At 37.5% G+C, this 21,550-nt stretch overlaps 1 protein-coding gene across 2 annotated transcripts in view; it reads left to right on the top strand.

Moving 5' to 3' along the window:
* The window catches only part of LOC121732480 (neuropilin and tolloid-like protein 1), a 206,930-nt gene that overhangs the window by 178,935 nt on the left and 6,445 nt on the right, over window positions 1-21,550 (top strand). For both annotated transcript variants that reach the window (XM_042122383.1, XM_042122373.1), the window contains 3 exons: window positions 2,859-2,996; window positions 12,175-12,345; window positions 16,901-17,279. In XM_042122383.1, coding sequence (XP_041978317.1) covers window positions 2,859-2,996; window positions 12,175-12,345; window positions 16,901-17,279 — 688 coding nt within the window. The remainder of the gene's footprint in view (window positions 1-2,858; window positions 2,997-12,174; window positions 12,346-16,900; window positions 17,280-21,550) is intronic.

Raw genomic sequence — 21,550 nt, 5'->3', positions numbered from 1 at the left:
AATGAATTTCTAAATTTGTACGCAATTGGAAAAACACTGAACACAATAATTAAGAAATGCATCTACGAGTCCCGAAGTGGACCTTACAAGAGGTCACGTTACATTTCAAGGTTTCACGCGACTTGTTCCCAATAAAAAATTACGACAAGTAATTTTGAATGATGGATATTTTAAACAGCTCAACTTGGAAAAAATATTTTTCAACGCATTGCTTCTCTTTTAACTGCATATCAGACACTATCTATCGCCTGTTATAAAACATATAATATGATTGATAATGGTTCATGTTTGGCTCTCGCCCCCGGGAATTAATTACGGATGTTGGAAATTCCCCAGTTTTCCCACTTTTTGCCCCGATGATTGAGTGCTTGAATTTGTATCGATATGATGCTCTAGTTGATGATTGATGAGTTTAACGCGCAGACGAGCGACGCGGGATTTTAATCGCCGAAAATGTGCGTGTGGCAAGTATGCAGGAAGCTTTTGTCCGAAGCTCCGCTATTACAGGAACAGTATAACATACGTGGGAGAGCCATGGTTCGGCACGAATGGGCCGGCTCGACTGGAGAAATACCACGTTCTTACAGAAAACCGGCGTGAAACAGCGCTTGCGGTGCGTTTCGCCCAGTGAGTGAGTTTACCGGAGGCCCAAACCCCTACCCTATTCCCTTCCCTACCCTCCCCTATTCCCTTCCCTTCCCATCCCTCCCCTATTACCCTATTCCCTCTTAAAAGGCCGGCAACGCACCTGCAGCTCTTCTGATGCTGCGAGTGTCCATGGGCGACGGAAGTTACTTTCCATCAGGTGACCCGTTTGCTCGTTTGCCCCCTTATTTCATTAAAAAAAATCTAATGCTAAGTACTCACATGCGGTGTTGCTCGATAGTTTTACTCCAAATCGAGTAATAATTACTGTGTGGACCGCAAAACCCACAGCTCGAAGGCTCGCATCGAGCCGGATTGTTGGAATTAAATATTATATCCATAATTTAGAATAAAACTATCGAGAAATGCTGAAAGTGTGGACGAAAGCCCGAGCCGCGGGTTTTGCTCGACGTTATTGCTCGAACGAGCAAAACCGTTTGTGAGTACTTAGCATAATGTTCAGAAGGAAAATGTCCTGTGCAATGTCCATATAATGTTCTGTGCGGTGTCCATATAATGTCCTGTGCAATGTCCATATAATGTTCTGTGCGGTGTCCATATAATGTCCTGTGCAATGTCCATATAATGTTCTGTGCGGTGTCCATATTATTCAAATTTTGTAAAAAAAATTTTATTTATTCTGTGCCGAAAAAAGTGCCATTGTCATACGATGGGACAGACTATTATCTAAATGAAGAATCTATAAGGATTTAATTTTTTTCTTTAGCTACAGAATCTTAAAAATCGCCTCCCAAATTGCCAGTGTGATTCAGCCCTTAGCAGCTATTGTCGCAGATGAAATCTAAATTAGATTTATTTGCTGCCTCCTTGTAATTGTGTTCTAAGAGCTTCCCTAGTGATGCGCCAACTCGGAAAAACCATTCGAGTTAACTCGACTTCTTGGGGTAACTCGGATCGAGTTCGAGTTCAATTCGAGTTATCAGACTCTCTGATGCTAGACTGCTAGAACAATTATTATTACTAAACTGCAGAGACGTCGTTGTGTTCACAAGATGGAGGAATAATCAGACCCAACGAAGGAATTACATTCGCCATTTCGCTCGGTTATTAACCTCCAGCTCGAATACAAGTTACGTGAAATGTAACTCAAGCCAACTCGAACTTAGCACGAATTGAGTTAATTCGAACTTAGCACGACTCGATTAAATCGAGTCGCGTTTGCACATCTCTAAATTTCCCCGTCCGGGAAGTCGCAATTATAGAGCTACAGAAATATCGTCAGAGGAATAATGTAATTTGGCCGACAATCATTAATTGGAATCGAATTATTGTATTGTCAATCTTAAATAACTTCGCAAGGCTTTATTGTTCTTATTAAAGACAGACATTTTGTGACATCGGCCTCACTAAAGGCTTTTTTGTTTAATTAAAGTTTGAGACCTTATATGTAGAGCTGTTGCTATTTTTCGCTCTTTCGCAGTATCTTCAGATCTTTATAGGATCCGACATTGACATTCTCCGAAAGTTGACTTGTATAGTTCCTACCGTCCCTCTCTTTCTTTTTTCCCCTCTAATATGCTGTATGCATAATATAATATTATTTTAATTGTGAAAGCCTTCAATCAATGACTTTAGGAATCGGGATGTTGTTAAATTGTCTTTTATAAAAGCTCAACATAAATATACAAAGTCATTATTATACAAAACTTATCTACATTGTCTTTCATCTTTAACATCATAGTGTTGGTAAAAATGGCATTAGCAATAATAATGAAATTGTTAAATGTCCATTAGCAATAATTAATTATCGTTTGTAGCAACAGTCTGCGATCATGAAAAAATTCACGTCCGCGCTTTTACGCACCGCGGCGCTAACTGCTATTGAACATGCTATTTTTCTTGCAAATAATACTCGAGTTCATGATGCCCCAATTTAGCAAATAGCAAAGTTGACATGTATATAAATATAAAACTCAATGGTGACTGACTGACTGATTGACATAGTGATCTATCAACGCACAGCCCAAACTACTGGACGAATCGGGCTGAAATTTGCCATGCAGGTAGATGTTATAACGTAGGCATCCGCTAAGAAAGGATTTTGATAAATTCCAACCCCAAGGGGTTCAAATAGGGGATGAAAGTTTGTATATAATAATACTTCTTAACGCGATCGAAGCCGCGGGCAAAAGCTCGTTAATGAATAAAAGAAAATAGCATTAATTCCTATTACTAGTCTGTCATGTCCCCAGGAAGAAGCAGAGTCGATGATCAGCAAGCCGCACATCCTCACGATCCTGATCATCTTCTCCCTCATCCTGTCCGGGATGAGCTTCGTCTTCCTCTTCAAGTGCATCCGGAAGCTGTACCGAGACCACAAGATCATAAAAGTGAGTATACATTTTGACATAATTATTGTATTTTTAGAGCGTGTTGGGTCTTGACCACAGGGTCAATATTTAAACTTTTTAAAGTGCAGTTGGAAACGGGACTAAAAAGTTACAACTTACATCTGAAGAAAAAGTTACTGGAAAATTTTGCTAACGTGTGTTTCCTAAAAATATCGTCCTTGTCTAAACGTTTATCTAGATTAAGGACGCTATCACATTTTTTCACAAATATCAGCGATTTTCAAGTACTTACCATTTTAAAGAATTAGGAGTCACACTGCGGGGATATTTTGGTTTCAAATGAAACATAATATATTCATCTCCATGTCTACACCATGAAAAATTTATAGCCGCATACAAAATTTTCACATAAATACGTTTTAACCATCACAATAATCGCAAAGGATAAAAAATGGGATCTAATTAGGTACCAGTATAGCTAAATACACTGAACCAAGGAAAATACATATAATACAAAAAATTTTTTGCTTATTTAGTCCCCTGTACGAAGTGATAAATATTTTATATAAAAATAAATAACATTTCCATTTATAAGAAAAATAAGAAACGCTTCATACATTGACGCCCTATCAAGAACGCGGCGAGCGTCGTAACCGCCACTGTACAAGGCGCGCTGATATGAATGTTATTTTAATGTCCTTAACGTCGATATTCGTACTGACAGACATCGACCTGCTAATTTTTATGTGACAGCTTCCTTAAAACTTATTCAAATGCAAACTAAGCTTCATATTTAAATGATCTTTAAATGAATGATATTTAAATAATTTGAATGTTGTCATTTATTAACCGCGCATAAAAGACAAGACACATTTTTCGTCAGGTTAAATTTTTTCCACGTTTGGATTAAGTACATTGAATTCAAATAGAGTATAAACGTAACGAGGTCACTGACCTAGTACATACATAATGAAAATTGCGCGTCATAATAAAAATATGGAATTTAATTAAAAAATATAATAGGAATTTTCAGCATACAGGAATGATGGTAATAATTTTATTTTCAAATATTTGGTACAAAGTGTAGCGGAGAAAAAACTATAAATGTTTTTTTTTAAGTACCCACATACATTATGCTTATATGCTTTCCTCTGCAGTGAATCGTCAATTCTTTTGGTGAACCATATTTTTGACCTATAAAAGTAACTTTTGAGACTCGTCGCGAGGCTCAGTCTGTATATCATTAATACTCTACAAAATATTGTATTTAACCAGCGACCGTGGACATACAAAAAACAGAACACGAAAACACAAAAGATATTTTACGGACACAATAGGATGCAGCCACTACCGCTGTATTCCATTGTGTTTAAGTCTCATCAGTTTTGTAAATGCTTATTAATGTGTCAGTGCCATTTTAAACACAATAATTGACCGGTATAAGTATAGTAGAATCTACTACGAAGAATTTGTACGTTTGATTTACTTTTCTACTCAACCGCTAGTCATACTCGAGATAAAATAATTTTCTAAACGTGAGATAATTATTTTACAGTCCAAACGTTTTTACGTAAAGTAAAACTTGGAACGAACAAACCTTTAAGGCGAGTATACGCTCTCGTTCGCCCCCTTATTTAAAAAAAAAGGAAGGAGGCCGATCGTTCTGATCGGACTGTTTGCAGGCACGCACACGGGACAAATATTATTTGTCCCTAGTTCAGTTATGTTCTTCTTTCTATACGACTTTACTATGAGCTATATTTGGATAGAGAGAAAAATCTGATTCCGTCAGAATTCGTCGAGTTGTCACCTGAAAATCAATCACATGGAAAAAATGCTTTCAGAAATTCCGGAACAAATAGTGAATGGATTTTTAACAGGCTCCGGGAAAGCCGCATGGGATTTTGACTGAATAATATTATATAATGTATCAGAAAAAAGATTTTTAGGAAGACTAGCTGACCCGGCAAATGTTGTTTTGCCCATATAAATTATTTTATTAAAAGTAGATAAAAAACTATTCTCAGGCCTAACGAATGTACGTACAAAACTTCATTAAAATCGGTTGAGCCGTTTTGGAGGAGTTCGCGCACAAACACTGTGGCACGAGAATTTTGCATAATATTAGATCTACGTAATTTGGTGGGGATAGCATATAGCAATTAGCAAGTCAATGTTGGTTGTGATGTTTTGTTGGCTGGACTTGATATCGATCAAAGTAAATCATAATCAATCAATTTTTATGATCATACGTAACTACCAAATTGTGTCATACAGTTTACATAATATTCTGTATTTGAAATTTAGAGTTAGCTTACAGGCATATCAAAACTATTTCTAAGCTTATATTATGCCTATCAATATTGATTTTGTTGTCTAGGAATTGTTAAGCAAAAGGCCTAACAATATTATAACAAGCTAGACGTCTTGACTTGACTAGGTAACACAATAGTTTTCATTCAACAGCCTATAGTCGCGTTATATTGTTACACATCGTTATGAACAACGGAACATCTTCGTATTTAGGTGAAAGTCTTTGCCTTTTTCATTTAAAAATAGCAGGTATCAAAAAATCTATCTTTATATTACTTATAGTAGGGGAGGGGAAGGTGCTAATTGTGTAGTCACTCGAGCGTCATGAAGACATTTTTTACATTAGATAAAACTGATAAAAAAATAATAAGAGTGAAACTATAGCCATTTTAAAGTTTTGAAAAAGAAAATATATTCAGAAAATATCTTATTTAGGTAAATTATAAATATTATATTTTAGACAACAAGGACCAAATCATTTAGTTTAGTGCAAAATAAAATATCTGCGAAGCTTAGTTAGGAAAATATGAAGCTTTATTTTTTATATTTTAAAATGTTCCTACAGGCTTAACTAACCTTTGAATCGTCAGTGCTTTATATGGAAGCTTTTTTGGGGTATACTAAACATCCCATATCTTAATCTGACAGATCCGATGACATTTCAATATTTAAAAAAAAAAATTAACCCACTACGTGAGAAATCTGATTTCTATATCATGATCACGTGTCAGAAGCCTATACAAGCTTAATCTGACATGCTCGAGTTTGTACAGGAATCCCCTCTTCCCCTCCCCAACTATTATTAATAAAAATAGAAAAAAAGCCTATCTAAGTATATAAATAAAACTGAATTTAAAATTTCGTTAGTCTCGTTAAAACCCGAGAACGGCTGAACCGATTTAGCTAATTCTGGTCTTGAAGTCGTGGAAGGTTTATATTAGGAGAAAGGTGATACAAAAGTTCACCGGGTGATCTAGTGTATTAAAAACTAGATGTCTTATATATACATTTTTCGCCATAAATGGTATCCTATGTCCTTTCCCGGGACTCAAAGTATCTCCATACCAAACAGCCAAACTGGTTCAGCGGTTTGAGCGTGCAGAGGTAACAGACAGACTGACATACTTACATATTTATAATATTAGTTCATCATAGTCAGCAGGGTAATTCGTAGACGAAGTTACTGTTTGACATACTGCACAATTTAACCTGTTGCATTGTTGTTGCAAGGTACATTACCCTGCTGATTAGTTTAAGCGCTTTTACGGAACAAACATACAAAGACGACAAAAATTAGCGTATTTAGCTCTGCCGAGTGAAAAGACACGTTTAACAAAGGAAACTCAATTATTTTAATTCACTTAACTGTAAAAGCTAAACGGCAAAACAAGATTACAACCGCTACAGTTTAGCCACAATATAAGTATATACAGTAAACTATTTTCATACTAGGCCGCCCCAATAGCTAACGCAGACAGGTAGCAAAACTGTTCACAGTGTTTCTGTATGGATAGAATTAGATATCTATGACACGGTTAATTTTATTAATGCAGTGCTTCTAAACCAGCGGAACGCAGAACTTTAGGGGCCCGTCATTATGCGTACAGAAGTCCCATCAATGAATATTTTAATTAACAATTAAATAACCCGCAATTCTTGCAATCAAAAGCGTAAGCGTATGACGATCAGTGCTATTTTTGGTGCTTGATTTTCAAGTTATTTGTAGAATGGAATAGAAGAAATGAGATGAAGTGTACCAAGAATTTGAAAACTGTAGTTTTTTCCACAAATGGAGGCTTTAGAAAATTATTTGAAATAAAAAAATGTGGATTCTATAATATGTATGGCTAGTTATATTAGCCAGATGATGGAATACGTAAGTAACAAGATTTAAAGGAAGGTTCAAATTATAAAGGAAAAAATGAGTCATCATTGCTCTTATGTTGTAAAATGTTGGTTATCCATTTCAACCACTCATGTCTTCAATTTGATTGTTGCTCTACTGTATAACATTATACTGTGTTTTAAGCCCTGAACAAACACCGCTGACCCCGCGCCCTCACGTCCCGAGCGGACTTCAAAGGGTTAATATAAGCTTTGAAGCGCTTTTCTTTTTATTAAACTTGAATTTCAACTCAAAATTGATAAGTTTTTATAAATAAAGGACTACGAAAATTATTGCTGTCGAATACATGCTGTTGAATATAAAATATTGGAAATTGTCAGCAGAGTTTTTAAGTTATTACCTTTTTCAATCGGTAATGCGTAATAATTTTAGGGTTCGCCTCTTAAGACGCTCCCCCTACGGAGATGACGTAATTTACCGTTTTTAGAGTCTTAATTATTTGAAAGCTGCAAAATTATATTAAAAATTCAGCAATAATCTTCAGCATATGAACATTACTTTCTCCGTTATTAATTTCCTATTTTTGTTTATTATACTCATGATGAATACCTTCGCGTTGCAGATCGCTAGGTTAAGGTAATTAAATTGTTAGGTTTAGAGCAGCTATCCCCAACCCGCGGCCCGTGGGCCGCTTGCGGCTCGCCAGGACTTTATCTGTGGCCCGCGTGATGTTAAACCATTTTGAAATTCACACCCACCGACAAAATAATTACATTATTTTGTCGGTGGTCGTGAAAGTCCTGAAATTTGTTCCACGTTTAAATCATTACTTTTGAAGAAAGTTATTTTTTAACCCTAAAAAAATTTTGTTGCGACACCAATACCAAAACATGTTTGTGAACCGTTTTAAAAAAAAGGTTGGGGACCACTGGCTTACAGTGATCCCACAACGCAATTACTTTTAGGTACTTTAGGATTGCTTAGGTATTTTATTATTTTTTTACTTTTTAACGCGGAGTTAAGTTTTTTTAGTGTCAAGATTTTTTTATTTTTTTTCATCCGTTCGGAGCTATGATGTCACAGACAGACAGACATACATACAGACACGTCAAACTTATGACACCCCTCTTTTTGCATCGGGGGTTAAACACGCGCACGTCTCAACGTGCCCTAACTGTATGGTACGGTTTTGATAAATAATACGGTACCTCAATATAGCATTTTTACATCCTACTTCCTACTATCCTACTAATATTATAAAGGCCAAAGTTTGTTTGGATGTATGGATGTATAGATGTATGGATGTGTGGATGTGTGGATGTATGGATGTTTGTTACTCTTTCACGCAAAAACTACTGAACGGATTTTAATGAAACTTTACAATAATATAGCTTATACATCAGAATTACACTTAGGCTACAATTTTAAGCGACTCTCAAAATGGAGGAGGTGTTATGTTCGTTTTCTTATGTTCAACGATTACTCCGCCGTTTGTTAACCGATTTTCAAAATTTTTCTTTTGGTATATACGGTATCATCCCAATTTGGTATTATATTCACAAAAGTGGTGATCTGATGAAGGATCCATAAGTAATTGAGGGAACTCCTCAAAATTTATGGGAAACATGTGGTGACTTCGGTTTCTTGAGAAGTATTCTAAGCATATGCTACAAACAACCCTTTAACTTTAGAACTTTACACCCTGAATACGAATAAGCACCTAAGAGGACATCCTTTAAAATTATGCCAAAATCTCAGCAAGAGTTACCTAGCAGGCACTTTTTACCTAACCGAGTGGAAGTGGTCTGGAACAGACTTCCTGAAAGTGTTGTAATGGCAACCTCTGTGAACTGCTTTAAAAACAAACTGGACCAATTGGGAGATGAAATCTTCAAACGATTTGACACACACGCATCAGCTTAATGGCTGCTAGTGTGGTTACACAAATAATAATAATAATAAACAAGTAAGATTTTGCACCGAGGTATACCTGGTATACCGTGGTTCGGAAGGTGCTGAGAGAACTCCTGATTCTTTATATTGTATCTATAAATGTTTGGGAATTTCGGCGTTGTATTAAGAACGGAAAGCATATGCTACTATGCAAATTACATTCATCATCATCACTACCATATTATACCATGCATCGTCCCATGATTATGAGCCTTTTCATAGTCTTTTAGATCGAAGCTCGCGTTTGTCAAGCGATAATTTAAAAAAATCTATACTTTTTCTAATAATATCCGGCCCGTATCGGTTATTAAGATAACATTTTAAACTTTCGCGTTGCATTATAATGAAACTTTTTAATCGGGCGCGACTTATTTAAGTAGTAATGCTACTACGAGTACATACTTTTTCTCGACGTTTCGGCCGTGACCACGGCCGTTGCAACACGGCCGAAACGTCGAGAAAAAGTATGTACTCGTAGTAGCATTACTACTTAAATAAGTCGCGCCCGATTAAAAAGTTTCAAATCTATACTTAATATTATAAACCTGAAGAGTATGTTTGCTTGAATGCGCTAATCTCAGGAACTACCGGTTCGATTTTAAACTTATTTCAGTGTTAGATATCTCATTTATCGAGTAAGGCTATAGGCTGTATTATATTATATTATCACGCTAAGACTAATACGACAGAAGAAACTCAGGAAAATGTGGTAAAAACGGGGAAAATATTAGAAAGGGTTTATCTCACGAACTACTGGAGCAATATTTGGCACTTATAATATAGAGTAGACCACGAGAAAGGAGTATTTATAGCTATTTTTATTCGAAAATGTACGATTTCTGTGAAATTCCTAATTTACGCGGGCGAAGCCGCGCGGGACATCTAGTTATTTATAAATAAAAGTCCCTTCTACAAACAAGCGTTGTTGAGGTAACAACAGTAAAAAAATGAGAAAAAACACTTATCGAATCGGAAACCTAGAAGCCAGGACATAGTTTTAGCTCAAAACTCGTGGTGTACTAGACAACACCGAATTGAGAACAGTTTGTACTAGCCAAATACAAATATATTTTCTAAGTATAGTTTAAAACCGACTTAAAATAAGGGAGGCTCTAGGATAATCGTAACTTCAAAATAGTAGGTGTAACAAAACTAAGTGATAATACTTTAGGGTGTGTATGTGTCTCTTGTATAGGGTACACTGTGAAAGTAGCAGCGCTGAAAGAGCAAAATTTTTTGTAATTATTTGTATGGACAAGCGCCCCTGTGTCATTATTTTTCCATACAAAGGTGAAGATATTCTTTCAACGCTGCTACTTTCACAGCGAACTTGTATATAGGGACCCCAGGCACGCCCTAAAGCAAGCCTTTCCCAAAGTGGGCGATAACGCCCCCGTGTGAGCGCTGAAGGTCTAAAGGGGGCGTTGTGGGACCCAGAAGAAAATGGGGGCGTTGTGGCTCCGGCTTGGGTAGGTGATTTGTAATTTTATTTCCTATAGATGCATTTTAAATTGAAACAATGGGGGTTCTAGAACAAATTTTGTTCTCAAAGTGGGCAGTAGACAAAATATGTTTGGGAACCCCTGCCCTAAAGTATTATACGTGGGAGAGCCATGCTTCGGCACGAATGGGCCGGTTCGGCACGAATGGACCGGAGAAATACCATGTTCTCACAGAAAACCGGCGTGAAACAGCGCTTGCGCTGTGTTTCGCCGAGTGAGTGAGTTTACCGGAGGCCCAATCCACTACCCTATTCCCTTCTCTACCCTCCCCTATTCCCTTCCCTTCCCTAAACTCCCCCATTACCCTATTCCCTCTTAAAAGGCCGGCAACGCACCTGCAGCTCTTCTGATGCTGCGAGTGTCCACGGGCGACGGAAGTTGCTTTCCATCAGGTGACCCGTTTGTTCGTATGCCCCCTTATTTCATAAAAAAAAATATCACTTACTTTTGTTACAGCCTGCATAATATGTTATCTATTGACTTTGGCAAACCCAATATGTTTCAAACTACGAATAATTTTCAAAGTACTATGATGCTCGTACTACATGCGGAATACTAATATTTCAAAGTAAATACTTGCCCACGTTTGAACGTGGATTAAACGTACGCTAATGTAAGGATAGGTAAGTAATTTCGTATTTCATAACCGGAATGCTTGAAATACGAGCGTTTCTGAGGACTAAAATATTTGATTACGTTAAATTCGACTTGAATAATTACCCTAGTTTATCGCGTCTTCGCATAGCGATTCCAGTACGACGAATTACTATTTTGCAACATTATAATGCAGTTTTGTTCCTAATACAAAATGGGGTACGTTCCAAATATAACTCGGTATACTGTTCAGTGCTTGTGACGTCCAGCCATACTGTTATTCGTTCCAAAAATTATACGTGTACCTATGCATTGACGTTTAATATGAATTAATGTTATATTCGAGGTACAGGTATTTCCTGAAGTCTATAAGGCTCTCTTTGCTTTTAGGAGGCATGGTAAATACAAGGTCAGCTGCATATTTGATTCCTAACATCGATATTAGTGAAGGAATATTCGCAAAGGACCCAGCTTTTGATAACGTTACGAATACTTCGCTGTTGAATTCTTGCTAGCGTAGGAAATGCTCAGCTGCAGCGACTGCAGCAGGGAATGCGGGGTTATTTGTGCGCCTAACGCCACTATAAGGCGTTAGTACCGAAATCAGCGGGTAGCAGGGCGGGAGCGACGCGTTCCAATGCATAGATTAATATGGATAAGCCGTCTAGTACGCCGCTCGCCGCGCCCGCGCCCGCGCCGCTGTTTACGAGGCCTGTCCATGTAAATTTATACATCGGAACGCACCGCCGCCGCCGCTCCCACCCCGCTGCCCGCTTTTCGAGACTGAAGCCTCAATCCTTCACCAAATTTTACGTTCGTTAGAAATTCACAAAATATATTATAAAAGGTCGGCAACGCACTTGCAGGTCTTCGACTTCCTAATGTTGCGAGTGTTCATGGGCGACGGTAGTTGCTTTCCATCAGATGACGCGGTTGCTCGTTTCGCCCCTTATATTTTGAAAAAATATGCCCCTAAAAATTTTGTTGACCCTATAATGATTTTGTCCAGGAGCACATCAAGCAGTCGTGCGAGGACCGCATCGACACGCTGGTGGCCAGCCGGCTGACGCTGGACGCCAAGCGGCTGCAGCGCGACAGCGAGCCGCGCGCGTCGCTCGAGCGGGACAACCACACCAACGAGATGTTCAAGCAGCAGCGGAAAATTTCGCAGCAGCGGCGGGTGAGTATGGACATACCTTAACTCATAATTATTTATAGATTAACTTAGGTATTACCTATAACTTATAGCGATAACAATTTTTTCGATCCACACAATTAATTATAAAGACGTTATAGCTGTTGCTACGAGTATTGTAGACACACAGATAAAGGATACGTCAAATTTATAATATCCCTCTGTTTTATCGGGGGTTTAAAAAGATCCACACAGTTTATAAAGACGTTATATTAATTAATCGTTGCTTTTTCTTGCTTCTTAAGCATTTTCTTTCAAGTGACAAGGACAAAACATAGGCGTAATTTAATATGCGTATAATATGACGCAGCCAGATTGCTTAATTTGCTGTATTACATTAAAGATAGAGGTTTTGAAAAACAGAGCCGTCTTAAAAACTACAACCTCTTCGCAGCCGCGAATAGCGTCTCACAAATGAAGGCGACGCCTTGATAATTTGGCTGTAGCGATATCGATTTCAGCAATGACTAAAGCTAAGAAATTAAAGTTCATTGTCAGTATTCATCACGTCTTTGTCTTTGAATTACCCATAGCATAACACAATTGGTCAACTTATAACACAGAATATACAATCAAAAAGACCTGTAAAACTCTGGAACGAACTGTCACCAGCAGTATTTCCGGACCTATACGACCTCCAAACCTTCCAGAAGAGAGCGTATTCCCTCTTAAAAGGCCGGCAACGCACCTGCAGCTCTTCTGATGTTGCGAGTGTCCATGGGCGACAGTAGTGGCTTTCCATCAAGTGACCCGTTTGCTCGTTTGCCCCCTTATTTTATATTAAAAAAAAACCTCTGTAAAAAAGGGATTCTTATTTTGCCAACAGAGGAGAGTGTCGGCCTCTCATAGAAAACAAGCAATCTAAAACATATCCAACATGGTTTTTTACTTAAACATGGCGTCACCTTTACACTCAGCTTTTTTGCCGATTTCGAATATAATTTTCCTAGTTCAATATTATATTTTGTTAATGATGACTTTTTTATCAAAATATTAAATAATATAAATTGTAATTAATTCACGACCAACTCCATACTTTTATTGAAAGAGTAAACTTGTTATAGCCCGCATGTGATATTCTCGAATGGAGAATAGAAAATTTATATCGCGCGATGAAAAATAGTGCCGTTGTACATGAAAGCACTTTGTAGCGGGGCTGGATTTGAATCTGAAACTCGTATTTTGGAGTTATTGAACAAAAGGTTGGGGCGTTAACAAAACGAAGATTTAATATTACATGTTCGATTTTTGCACTAGAGTCCACGTTTATGAAAAACTAACCTTTTATTGTACATGAAAAAAATGTATTAAATTGAAACGCTATATAGCCGGTCCCTAGACGAGCAATGTTATTGTCAATATTTCATGTCATTCTTTCTAAATTTTCTATCTGTCTTTTACCTCTACATGCATAAAAAGCTAAACCGGTTTTTATAAAGTATGGAGGTAATTCGAGTCTCGTGGAACTGTAAATTAATAAAGGTTTCATTTTTATGCAAAAATGTACGATTCCCGTACAATTAATTAATTTTGGACAAGCGGGTAACATCTTACTATATGATTAAGGAAATTCATTTTGCCAGGCAGCCTAGCCGTGTTAAAAAGTTCTTAAAACTCATATTTAACAACGAATACTGAGCTTAGGTTTTGAATACGTTTTTATTTCAACATTGTCGCTTAAACATAGTTTTTATATTTTATTGAATGACATAGTAATGCTAATGAACGCCAAATTAGATCGTACTATTATAAATTAGCTGTAGGCCGTCTAAATTAGTATCAGAATTGTCGGCATAATCGCCAATCCGACATTCTGATGTCGACCTGTCCGATCATCATCGCTATTTGCATTCGAAATACATCATTAGGTTGTATTGGCATATATAATATTATAGTGGTATATCCTAACAAAATATTGACATACGCGAAACATACTATATACTTACACATATTCGGACGTTTGTGATTTAGCAAAATTCTCCAATACCAAATTGTATATCAAACGTTTAACTCTGTTTTATATATAGAGCAGTGATTCCCAAAGTGGTTCAGGTGGACCCTCAGGGGTCCACGTGAGACTAGATGGGGGCCCTGACGAAAACTGGGGGTCCACAATAATTATAGGCGGGGGTCCATGTAAATTAATTTGGTTAGCAGTGAAGAACTTTTATGTAGGCTTGATTTCTCTTATTAGAAAGCATAGGCTATGGATGGTGGTTTAAAAATATAACGCCCCTATCCTAACTTAGCGCTTTGGTAGATTAATCACTATAATAATTTTGTGATCAGTAGGTACAGAGCACGCTCAAAATTTTATGTCGCGTGCCATCGTTTGGCCATCCCTGGCATAGGCGGATAATAATTATTTGTTGAAAAGCACAGCGACTGTTACTTAAACCCCCCGTTCCATTTGATGTTAAAAACGACCTAAACGCTCCAAATAGGAGGCATTTTGAGCGTTTTTAACATCGAATGGAACGCGGGGAAAATAATACCAAGTTTTATGGATTATTATTTAGTATTGTGGGGTGCTTCAGGGGGTCCGCAGTATGCGCCAACATTATAAAAGTGGGCCACGAATCAGACGAGTTTGGGAGCAGTTAAGTTTGACATAACGCTACCAAATTACGTTGGCCCCCAGATGCCTATGAATCAACATTTCTGATAGTACAATGTTGTTTTTGAATAATATCATGCGAAAAGAACTGCATTATTTGATTATTTTCATACTTTAGGTAATACGCTAATGTACATTGTTGATATATGGCTAGACAATGGACATACAATGTCCAGCATAATAGACAGTTTAGTCAACAACTCAACTAAGAAGCTTACAATGCACCTATTGGCTGATTACTGTTATTGTAATGTCTAATCATGGCCTAACAATGACTTGTGGGTGTTTCAGAGAACATTATGTACACGGCTAATGATGTTGCGGTCATATTAACGAGCAATACCGAATATCGACAATAGCATTGCCTTATTAAATTTTAAGGGAGACAATCTTGTATATTTATACAATGGGCTTCTCAGCAATTTGAGTATGTTGGGAGAATTGCTAGAAATCAATAGTTTTAGGATATTCTTAGAAATCGCGAATTTTTAGTTTTTGAACTCCGAGCAAAACTCGTACTCTCTTACTGACACGGCACAAGAGCCCTAGTAGACAAGTGAAAAGCGATTATCGTAAACGCCAACAAAATGTATGCGATTCGACATAAGTCACCACTTCGCTAGCGAATACTAATGTCAAATCCCATACATTTCGTGGCGTTGGCGTTTACGATAATCGCTAGCCGCTAATTGTCTAGGCCCTCAGTACTGCTAGCATAGTCTCCGTAAAACGTGGTGCCTATAGTTAACACCTGATTATTATTATTTAACAATAAATTATTTGAGCGATTGTGGAATATGTTATCAGCTGAAACAATGGCAATCTGCTATTTTTACAATTAGGCTTCTTACAGACGGCACTTCGTCTGTAAGAGCGCTTAGTAAGCAAAGAAAAAAAAATAGCTTTTCTAAGAACTTTACAAAAATATTTTAAAAGCTTTACCTCTGATGCATTATTTATTTTATTTTTTATTTTATTTTATTTCTCCAGAAAAACTTACAGCTATGCAATAAAATCAATTAAAACTAATAATATTAACTACGAGCCATTAATAAGTTTTTACATATTATAAACTAAAAATTAACTAAATACTCAACACAATGCTGACTTGTGTAGTAAGTAGAGTGCTTAAAAATTATCTAGTTTTAATATTACATCGCGTGGCAAGAAAAAGCTGAAATATTCAACGTTTTATGGAGTTATTCAAATCCTTTGTCACTCGTCCAAGTAACGCTTAAAGGCTGTAATAAAGAAAGTCTGTAACAGCCGAGTAACAGGGAGAGTGGGGTTGTAACAGGGAGAGTTTGCTAGTTAATTACTTCTTTTGTAAAAGGGTGTATCTGTGACGTAGCTGACAGAGAACCAGCTGCGCCGTGACTGGCGGCCATTTATGATTCATTTTCAGTTCCACCGAAAATATTGCAACACCCGGGCCACTTTATAGTTTTTAAAACGTTTTAGCACCTTTAACGGCAGGTTTTTGTGGCAATATTTACTACGAAACAACAGCTGATATAAAAGTTATGGTGCGAGTTTCTTATGCCAGTTATTACTGTCGGATCCGCGCATAAGGCTTCAGTCTCGAAAACAGCGGGCAGCGGGGCGGGTGCGGCAGCGGCGCGTGACTATGCATAGTTTTATATAGATAAGTCATCTTGGCGTTCATTGAGAGAGGCCTATGTCCAGCAGTGGACGACTATAGGCTGATATGATGATGATGATGATGATGATGATGAAGCCGTCTAGTATACCGCACGCTGCTCGCTGCACCGAGGCCTGTCCATATAATTTTGTTCGTCTTGTATGCCACCGCCGCTCCCGCCCCGCTGCCCGCTGATTTCGAGACTGAAGCCTTAGTATAAATTATCATTACCTAACCAATTTCGAATTCAAATTCATTCTTAATGTTTACTTTAATTGCAGCCAACGAGCATCGACTCTGACCTTATACAGGAGACGCGGCTGGACATGGACGACCCCTGGCGGCGGGACGTCGACACCATTCCTCGGGAGCCGGACGACGCCAGGCCGGAGAGGAACGGCATCCACGAGGAGAAGCGCCGAATGAGGAGAGACACCAGCCGGAAGGAGGACTCTCTCAGGAAGTCCAAGGAGGAGGAGAAAAGGGAGGAGAGAAGAGAGATCAGAGAGGACAGAAGAGAGATCAGGGAGGAGAGAAGAGAGATCCGAGAGGAGAGAAGAGAGAACAGGGATGTGTCGGTCGGCGCGCCGGATACCAAGGAATCGGGATGTCAGACGCGGGAGAGCCTGTTCCAAACTGACACCACGATCAGTTCTGATGGTAAGTGATTATGATTTGTAGACTGGCCAGTAGCCATAGTGAGAAAAAACTGAATAAACTAGTTGGTGGCCCTAGAACAATTTTTTTGTGATTACTACCAAGCTAGTTTTTTGTGAGTAGCTACATTTTGATAAGAGGAACAAAATTTTTTTATTTTATAAAAATCTCGAAAGTGGTAGCTAACAGAGATAGAAAGGATTTCATACTTTGACTTGATGGTCCTAAAATATGGATTGTTTTATTTGTAGGACAAGGTTAATCTTAAATTAAATAACTATTAACCTACCAATATACAAAAAATCAGCTGGTTAGGGTTTCGTTTTAGGGTTCTGTAATCAACAAAACTTGGTTGACTACTGTACCCTAAAACGGAATCCATATTTTAGGACCATCAAGTTAAAGTATGAAATCCTTTCTATCTCTGTTAGGTACCACTTTCGAGATTTTTCGAAAATAAAAATGTTGTTCGTCTTATTAAAATATAGCTACTCACAAAAAATTTGCTTGTTAGTAATCAGTAATCACAAAAAATTTTGTTCTAGGGCTCCCTCACTAAGTCTTGTTCCATAGAGTAGAAAATATAATGTATAAAAATAAGTCGGGTTTTCCTACCTGACGCTATAACTCCAGAACGCACGAACCGATTTCCACGGTTTTGCATTCGTTGGAAAGGTCTCAGGCTCCGTGAGGTCTATAGAAAAAAAAACTTCAAGAGAAAAGCAGGAAAACGGAAAATCTTTTTATGGCAAAACGTTTGCTGGGACAGCTAGTTGTGTAGCATTTGTGTATTAACTCATATATTTTTTTGTTGAGTTATGAACGCAGTCTTGTTCTAAATGATCTAAAGATTCAGAATTCAAGGTTCAGAATTCAGAGAAGACTGCATTCATAATTCAATACGTTACTTTATAGTAACAGCTACATAGAAAGCTGTCAATACGAAATTCACAAATCACATCACGCACGAAATTATGTTTCCACTGCCCAATAAAATATGAACATAACGTATGCTTGTGGTGTTGTGAAATCGAATCTTAAATAAAGTTTCTTGGTACGAAATAATCGGTTATTCAAAAATTGTTTCTGAACAGCAAAATTTTAGGTTCCAAGAATACTAAGTACAAATTTATTTTAGAAATTTAAGAAATCCCATAAAAACTAGTCCATACCAAATCATTTGTGACGGATCAAAACCATCCATCACAAAAGGAGTGGCCGTTAAATCCTTAGAGTATCAAAGATATTCTGTAAGGAAGTAGGCGGTAAGAGAAGAAAAATGTCTAGTCGTAAAAGGAATCTAAATAGTTAATGAAACTTGTTTTTCAACGTCCAATTTCTCCGCAGAACCGTCTGGCCTCCCAAGGTTTTCTTAATTAATTAAAATTCGTTCGACGACTGAGGCGGACGCGTAGAACATAATTATGGAGACAGTACACGTCATTTCTTTTGCACTGCAGACTTGTTATTTCGATCTTGTTAACTTATTTTAAGTTGGTAAGTGCTAAATGGTGTACCTATAATATAATACCGCTGTGATAATACTAATGAACAAGATAATTTAAAAGAATACCATAAAAATAAGATTATATATTTACTTGAATAATAATCACTAAAATTATAATTTTGTAATTGTTTTGCAAACGCCCGAACAAGGCATAAGTTGTATATTTCGTCAATGTATGTTGATTTATATATGTACTTACTTGGTTGCAAATAAAAATTTGAAATTTGAAATACCTCTTAAAATCCATACCTTCATACTAATATTATAAGTGCGAAAGTGTGTCTGTCTGTCTGTTACCTCTTACGCCTAATCCGCTGAACCGATTTTTCTGAAATTTGGTATGGAGATACTTTGAGTCCCGGAGAAGGATTCCCGTGCGATAACCAAATTTTGGAGCAACGAAGTTTCGGGCATCGTCTAGTCCATATCCATACTTAATATTATAAATGCGAAAGTGTGTCTGTCTGTCTGTCTGTTACCTCTTCACGCTCAAACCGCTGAACCGATTTTGCTGCAATTTGGTATGGAGACACTTTGAGTCCCGGAAAAGGACATAGGATACTTTTTATCCCGGAAAAATGTACGGTTCCCGCGCGATAAACGAGTTTTTGCACAACGGAGTTGCAGGCGTCATCTAGTTAAATATAGAAAACGTCTATGAAATAAACATAGATGATAGAACCTACTCCTTTTTGGCAGTCAAAAATGCATTACTCTTAAGAACGCTGAACCAATTTGGAAAACTTGGAGACAATAAACGCATTATTGCAAAATAAACACGGCTGTTCAAGGTGCGATCGAACGAAGTATGTCAGGGCAGCTAGCATTTGTTACAGAACAATCTAATTTAACTATCGCATCTAAGGAAAGGGTTGTCCAAGCTGGCTTAGTGCCGTCAAGCAGAGGCGACAGAGGCGACATGTCAGCCGGAACTGCTGGTATTGCAGGTGTTACTGGAATTCCAGGTGGAGGTTTCCAGAAAGGCTTACTTGGTGCAGTAAATACCTAGAAACGTGTCGTGCTCAAAGTAAAAATCGCGTCGAAGTTCGTCAAAGTGTGCATTTTTTTCGAGTGTGAAAATTATTTTTATGCATAAATATCTTTTGATAAATAACATAATATTATTAAGTATACAAAAAAATTGAGTTCTTTACACATAATTATACAGATTTTTTGAAGAACCTTTAATTTTAAGAAGTCATAATAAATCATAAAAAAACAAACAACGAATTCAACACTATCCCATTTATTTAACACACAAAAATGTTGACACCATATATCTTTTGATGGTCCAATAAATTGTGTATAACAAAATGGTTAAATTAATAACCGTATATTTTAACTGTTCGACTATTGTGCTTCGGTTTGGGAATGGTTAACATATTATCGTTAACCTACATAGGTATTAATAAAACGGTTATTGTTTTTAGATATTCAATCATTTTATTGTCCGTCAAAATTATTAAATGTTGCACAATGGTTGTACCTAAAGTATTAACACCACAGTATTCTGGTCATTCAGTAAAGTAAGGGTTAGACAGTAGCCTGTAGCACATGTTACAACGTGATGCGGCGACGCGATGCGACGTATTTGTAAGGATCAATTCAAACCGCAACGCGACGCGTAGACGAATTTCTAAATTCGTATGGATTTGACAATTTTGCAGACGTCTCGCGCAATTGAAAACTGTCAATTCAGTTCAAATATTAGAAATGCATCTACGCGTCTCGTTTCGGTATGAATTGACTCTTAAGGTACCATTCGGATCTGCGAGGCAAGCGTACGGCGTCACGCGTAAGCGACCGGTCGCTTGCTGCGGAGCAGCAAATAGCTTACCAATGTCTGCGACCGCGTAGCCGCGACCGACAAAAATTTAATTAAAATGATACTTTATTGACATGAGTATAGCTATCATTTTTGTCTAAGTCACTAAGTAGTATTATAATAACCACGTGGCCAGCGTCGCTTGCCGCAGAGACCCGCGGCATGCAAGTGCGCCGCGTAAATAAGTACATTTGAACAAAATGCAACATTATTAACTACGTAACTAGGTAGTCTACTAACTAAATCTACAATTTTGTGATATTGTGCGCAGACCAGAGACCAGTATATTTATTACTCTATGGCGCAGACAGAAGCTTTGACCATTTTTCCACCATAACTACGAGTGTAAACAAAACAATAATTGTGAATTATTTTACAATATTATGGCAGGGAATTTAGTATTAAGGGAAGAAATTATCCAAAAACTGTTGGCAGATGAAGAGGATGACGAAATTATTTTGTATTTTTTCAGTTCAGTAGTTTTTGAGCGTATTCAATACAAACTTTCCCTCTTTATAAAATTAGTATAGATATCAGTCATGACATGACTAATTATAGCATATAGGGTTCCGTAGTCATTTTATACTCGATAATGCCCGCAACATCATGAACTGTACATTTTTAATATAAAAATAAATAATAGTATGCTATGTCCTATCCCGGGACTCGAAGAATCTCCTTATCCTGATCCTGTCCGTCTGTCTGTCTGTAGCTAGCTATAACCGCTCTAGCTAGACTTCTAAAATTTCACACACAAATTGTGCATTTCTGTTGCGCAGTGCGCTACAGCAACAACAAACGTCGGCCGATTTTATTGCCATTTGCGTAGGGAACCCCGAGTAAGGAAGCAAATTAACGCAATATACACATATAAAATACTAGCTGTTGCCCGTGACTCCGTCCGCCGTGGACTTCAGTTTCGCATGGTGTTTCCCGTTTCCG

This window comes from Aricia agestis, chromosome 1 (genome assembly GCF_905147365.1).
Source record: "Aricia agestis chromosome 1, ilAriAges1.1, whole genome shotgun sequence".
NCBI lineage: Eukaryota > Metazoa > Arthropoda > Insecta > Lepidoptera > Lycaenidae > Aricia > Aricia agestis.
Note: the sequence above shows the minus strand (reverse complement) of the source record. Positions and strands in the feature narration are given on the sequence as shown.